This window comes from Saprolegnia parasitica (assembly GCF_000151545.1).
Source record: "Saprolegnia parasitica CBS 223.65 unplaced genomic scaffold supercont2.56, whole genome shotgun sequence".
NCBI classification, from domain to species: Eukaryota; Oomycota; class Saprolegniomycetes; order Saprolegniales; family Saprolegniaceae; genus Saprolegnia; species Saprolegnia parasitica.
Window position 1 is genome coordinate 10,934 of NW_012156450.1, and position 5,585 is coordinate 16,518.

General features: G+C 60.3%; 3 protein-coding genes across 3 annotated transcripts; 1 reads left to right on the top strand and 2 right to left on the bottom strand.

Annotated features, from left to right (window-relative positions):
- Positions 1–210: 210 nt before the first annotated feature.
- On the top strand, positions 211–1,450 carry SPRG_09849 (hypothetical protein; the record flags this gene model as incomplete). The annotated part of the gene is made up of 3 exons (XM_012349602.1): positions 211–467; positions 518–811; positions 859–1,450. The coding sequence occupies 3 exons, from the start codon at positions 211–213 to the stop codon at positions 1,448–1,450; spliced, it is 1,143 nt and encodes a 380-aa protein (XP_012204992.1).
- A 222-nt stretch (positions 1,451–1,672) lies between these two features.
- SPRG_09850 (hypothetical protein) lies at positions 1,673–4,373 on the bottom strand (the record flags this gene model as incomplete). The annotated part of the gene is made up of 10 exons (XM_012349603.1): positions 1,673–2,021; positions 2,064–2,561; positions 2,607–2,669; positions 2,722–3,368; positions 3,415–3,565; positions 3,608–3,891; positions 3,933–4,051; positions 4,100–4,161; positions 4,207–4,263; positions 4,317–4,373. 10 exons carry the CDS (start codon positions 4,371–4,373, stop codon positions 1,767–1,769), a joined length of 2,193 nt encoding a protein of 730 aa, XP_012204993.1. The 3' UTR covers positions 1,673–1,766.
- A 322-nt stretch (positions 4,374–4,695) lies between these two features.
- SPRG_09851 (hypothetical protein) lies at positions 4,696–5,553 on the bottom strand (the record flags this gene model as incomplete). Its single annotated transcript, XM_012349604.1, has 3 exons — positions 4,696–4,910; positions 4,964–5,394; positions 5,444–5,553. 3 exons carry the CDS (start codon positions 5,551–5,553, stop codon positions 4,696–4,698), a joined length of 756 nt encoding a protein of 251 aa, XP_012204994.1.
- Between the last annotated feature and the right edge of the window lie 32 nt (positions 5,554–5,585).

Genomic DNA, 5,585 nt, shown 5'->3' on the forward strand with positions numbered 1-5,585 from the left:
AGTGTGGAAGTCGACGATGGCGTCCATGGGATCCATCTCGCGCGATTTCTTGAAGCGCGCTGTTTTGTCAACGCCGAATCCCTTGCATGTTTATAGAATTCCATACAAATATCAAATGCAATGGACTGGTCGTTTTTTTACGAGAGTGCACTTTCTCAAAACGAGGCGCCAGTTTTGCTTTTTTGAGTTTGCACATAGTAAGCGAGAGCGATGCTGCGGCCGGTCAAGTTTCTTTGGTCGCTCGTCGTCGCGTCGTGGCCCATCATCGTGGCCCACGTGCACGAGAGCCTCCTGCGCCTGCGCCGGTATGAGTTTGCCGAGATCATCTCGGACCTCTCGAGCTTCTCCTTCCGCTGGATCATGCGCTGCGTGCAGCTGCTTGTCTTTGCGATCCTCCTTCTCTCGTCGGCGTCGGCCATTTACGGCGGCTTTTACTACCTCATCATGCCGGCCAAAGTGCTCCAGCGGTATGTCCTTACCAGCCGCCATGTATGCATCGTCATTACGACTCGTGTAGGCCGCTCTTCTTTGACTATGGCGTGCACAGCGACTTTGCGCAGCTCTCGGCCGAGTCGCCGTACGTGAGCTCCAACCGCGTGCACTTGCCGATCGCTCAGCTCGAGCTCACCACGGGCGAGAACGGCCGCGACCAGTGGCACTATGCCGACGCGGTCGAAGTCAGCGAGACCAAGTCGCTGCCGTTGACGCACCTCACAAAGTACGACGTCGTGCTCGACTTTGAGTTTGCCCAGACGCCCGTGAACGAGCACATTGGCATGTTTATGGTGCGCACGCAAGCCCTTGGCGAGGGGTACGTGCTGCATCCTCTCCTTCTGCATGTCTTCTTACGATGCATAGGAAGACGCCGTTGGCGACGAGCGCACGCCCGACCTTTGTCCGCACGTCGCACTGGCTCGTGGACCTCGTCGCGCAGTTTGTGTGGATCGTCCCGACGCTAACGCTTGGGTACGACGCGGCGCTGACGCAGCACCGGACGCTCGTGGTCATGAACGGCTTTGAAGAGCGCCGCGTCCGCGCCGTCGAGGAGATTTACGTCGAGCTGAGCCACCCGCGCGTGCAGATCGTGTCGGCCAGCGTAAGCATCCTCGCGCAGCTCTCGGGCCTCCGCTACCTCATGTACCACTGGTTTTTGACGACGGCGATCGTGGCGACGCTCAATATCGCGCTCGTCCAGGTCTTTTGGTGCTTTGTCCTGTACTTGTACATCACGTTCCCGACGCTCCACGGCGTCGACGTCATCCCGACCGACGACGACCAAGAGCAGTTGTTGCCGGACGAGCCCAAGGAGCACGACTCGGCCGACGACATGCTCGACGAGGACGATGATGATGGCCCCCAAGTATACGAGTCGGAGCTTATTCTGCCGCCGACGCCGAAAGAGAGCGTGCGCCAGCGCCGGGCGCCTCCGACCCAAGTGCCCGTCTCGTAAATTGTTTTTGAAATCATTTTGTACATCAGACATCGACTTTTGGACTAGAAACACTCGATCAAAAGCTTTGGGTCTCGACATGTCACAGTGCTCGGACTACGCTTGCGTCAAGGGATGTTCCCTTGGTTCGAGTACACGCTTATTGTATGGGTCTCGGGAAATGGGGCGAAATGACGATGTCGCTTGTTGCAGAACTTGCATTGCTCCGAGCTACAACTTTGTCCTTCAATAGGGTTCGTGGCCAACACACAAGTAGAACGGGTCGTCGTCGTTGTTTGCTGTCTTTCTATACCGCGAGATTGCTGCACAACTACAGCTACCGAATCGCAATGCAGCCACAGCACATGCGCGACCGCGGCGGCGCCGGCGGGTCTTCTAGGAACGACGTCTGGTTGTCGCCACCAACGTTGGGCGCCGGGTGCGGCGACGACGGCGGCGCGCGCTTGAGCGCCTCGTAGAGTCCGTCAATCGTCGTCGTCTCGCTGTACAGCACCTCTTCGGGGGCATGCACCCCGTACTCGTTGGCGATGATCCCTTGCAGCTGCGTGAGCCCCATCGAGTCCATGCCCAGCTACATTCAAGATGAGTGCTTGCGTGGCAGGTGTCGAGGTACCTCATGGAGCGTCGTGGCGTCCGTCACGTGCGTCTTGGGCACGTTGAGGAGCTGCGCAATCTCGGTGCAGAGAAAGGCCTTGACCGCCGATGCCGGTACGCTCTCAAAGGGCGGGTACGTGCGCTTGGGACCTGGCGGATTCGCCGGCACCGGGGTCTCGTCAAGCAGCCGGTCGTCGAGGTTGATGGAGCGGTGGAGCTCGTTCAGGGATTGGCTTGAAAAGGCGGCTTTGCAGCGCCGGCGCGAGATCTTGCCGCTCGTCGTCTTGGGAATCGAGCGCGACTCGACAAAGACGACGCCAGTGAGCTGCACGCCGTGCTCGGCTGCAATCGCGCTCCGCATCGCATTGGCGAGCTCTGGTAGCGGCTGCGACGCCTCGGGACGGACTTCGGCCAGCACACAAAGCATCTCGTCGTCGTGGCCGTTCAGCGACGCCGCAAACGCCGCCGAGCAGCCGGGGCGAATGGCTTCAAACGCTTCGACCGACTTTTCAATGTCCTACGAAGCACGTGAGATCCGAGGCCACCACGCGAGGTTGCGTACTTGCGGGTAGTGGTTCCGTCCGCGCACAATGATCAAGTCCTTAAGACGCCCACAGACAAAGAGCTAGACCATGCCAAGTGTGCGGACCTTCATGTCAAGAGTGCCAGAAGCGTACCTGGCGCTCGCAAAAAACACCGAGGTCGCCTGTTCGCATGTAGTGCACATCCGGAGCGTCGGCGAGCGACGCGCGAAACATCTCTTGCGTGAGCGCCGGCAAGTTGAAGTAGCCTTGCGTCGTCGACGAGCTGCGGATCCAGATCTCACCGACGAGGCCGTCGGGCTGCGTCCGGCGTGTGTCGGCGTTGACAATGCGCACGTCGACGGAGGGTTCGCCGCACCCGACCATGTCCTTGACGTCGTTCGCGGGTGTCGCCGCCGTCGCCTTCTCCATCTTGTCCTCCGACTCAAGCACCGATTTGACGACACGGAGGTGCGTCAGCGTCGGCGGCGAGTCACACACGTACACCGTGTGTTCGGCAAGCCCGTACGTCGGTCGAATGACGCCGCGCGGCAGCCCGAACGGTGAAAACGTCGCATAGAACGCGTCGATCGCGTGGACATCGACGGGCTCGGCGCCGTTGATCATGTGGCGGACGCTCGAGAGGTCGAGACTCGGCGACGGCGATTTGAACTTGCGCGCGCAGAGGGCGTACGCAAAGTTGGGCGCCTGGAGATGCGTTGCCTTGTGCTTGGCGATGAGCGCAATCCAAAGCGACGGGTTCTTGATGAACGAGAAGGGCGAGAGGTAGACGCCGTGGCCGCCTAGAGAGTCGTCATTATGTGCACCATCATTGCGCAGGGACGGAACCCGAGAAGAGAATGCCCAAGTAGGCGCCGATGAGCCCCATGTCATGGTACTGCGGAAGCCACGAGACAACGACCGCGTCCTGGCGCGCCGCGAGCGCGTCAACAATCAGATGCAAGTTGCTCGTGAGGTTGCCGTGCGAGATCATGACGCCCTACGTCTCTTTGCGTCTTTGCAATTAGGAGACGATTCCTACCTTGGGATCGGACGTCGATCCAGACGTGTACTGCAGAAACGCAAGGGCGTCGGCGCTCGGCGCTGCAAGCGTCGTCGAGCTCGGCGCAGGCGCGTGGATGAGCCGGTCCGTCTCGACCCAATCGAGGTCAGGCCATGGGTAGCGCTCCGAGAACGTCATCTTTTGCTTGATATCGAGGATCTTCTTGACGTGGTTGTAGCTCGCGCACGTGAGCGCGGTCTTGGCGCCGGCGTTTGAGCACACGGTCGTAAACATGACAATGTCCTTGCGCAGTTTGCGCGGGTCTAATGCTATGAGACACGAAACGCTTTCGCAATGCTGGTACCTGGAGGGTAGACGGGCACGGCAACGACGCCAGCGCGCAAGCACGCAAGGAAGGCCACGATAAAGTCAAGGCCCGGCGGATACACGAGCAGCACCTTTTCGTCCGGCGACAGACCCATGCTACGACGTCAAATGAGTCCAGACGCGTGCTCGTCGGTAGCTTCGCACCCTTTGGACGACGCCGGTGCACGCATCCAGCGGGCGAGGTTGAGCGTACGCTCGTCCAGTTCCTACAGGCATCTTGTAGGAGCCTGGTCGCATGGCGGCGCCTCTACCTTGTACGTCAACGAGGCCGTGATGATGCCATTGTCGTCCGCAAAGGCATAGACCGTCTATGCAAGAAGGGTGCTTAGGGCCATGCTCGCACGATCGGCCGGAAGCGGACCTTCTCGGGCTGCTCGGCGCCCCAGCGGTCCAGCCGCGCCAGGAGGGTATCGGCCATGCCCAGAAACTTACAAACTGGCACCTTTGTGGATACGAGCTTTTTATAATCGAATCGTGCTTACAAATATCAAGTCATATAATTGTTGGGAAAACATCGAGGTGTCGGATAATGTGCATATCCGGATACACGTTGCAAAAATCCTGGGCGCAGAGGTCGTGCCACGACAGCGACAACGCAGGCGTGGCAGCGCCATGTCAACCTCGCTCGCCGCCGCATTGACAGCTCCTACAGGCGAAGACGATGAAGGCAACGTGGGCGTGCCGCCGTACGAGCAGCGTGAAGCATGTTTGTGCGTTAGAGGCGACCAGCTGCCATCGATCTACTTGGCCGGCTTGGCCATGTTGTCGAGCACCGCGTACAGGACGGCAAAGAAACCGACAATGACCGCCACGATGATGGCCATCGTCAATGGGCTCGTCGTGTTCTCGATCGCGACCTGCGCCGCCGCCGCCTGCTCCTCTTCCGTCGCTTCGGTCTCTTCGGGCTCTTCCTGGACCTGGCGCGTCCATCGCTTCTTCGTCCGAGCAATCGCCGCTACCCATGGAGATGCATGAGCTTTCCACATCAAGAAACGATGGGATGGTCACCGGCGCGGGCGATCTGCGCGTTCTCCGCCAGCTTCTTCTCTTCCGCCAAGTTCCGCACGGGCGGTTGCTTCTTGCCCTTGGATTTCGTCGCCACAGGTGGTTCGTCGACGGCATCATCTTCGTCGACACCGTCGTCACTGCGCGCGTACAGAGCCGCAGCCGTCAAGCCGCGACGGTTGGTCGCCGCCACGGTGTCTGGGAAGCTCTCGGAGAGGAACGCTCCGACGGGTGACGGCCACGGCTTTTTCGGATCGCAGTGGGCTGCTTCCGCGTGCAAAGGGGAGGTCGCCGGGCGTGGTTGGGAATGGGCTTTGGGCGCCCTATACACATGTTGCGTGGAGCAGGACCTTCGTCTGATGTGGCGTACGCGCTGGTAGAGCAAGGCGACGATCTCGGGCGCGTCTTGGCTCTGGCCCATGCACGTCCAGTGCCTACAGCAGCCACCATGAGAACCCCGTCGCCATCGCGAGGTGCACGCACAGGGCTGTGTTGCCGTTGGCGTCGACGGCGTTGATCGCGTGGCCCTTGTGCGCCAGCAGCTGCACAATCTCAAAGTTGCCGCGGCCCGCGGCCGCAATCAGCGGCGTCATCTTCGTCTTCGTGTCTGGAAGGTCCAAGTTGG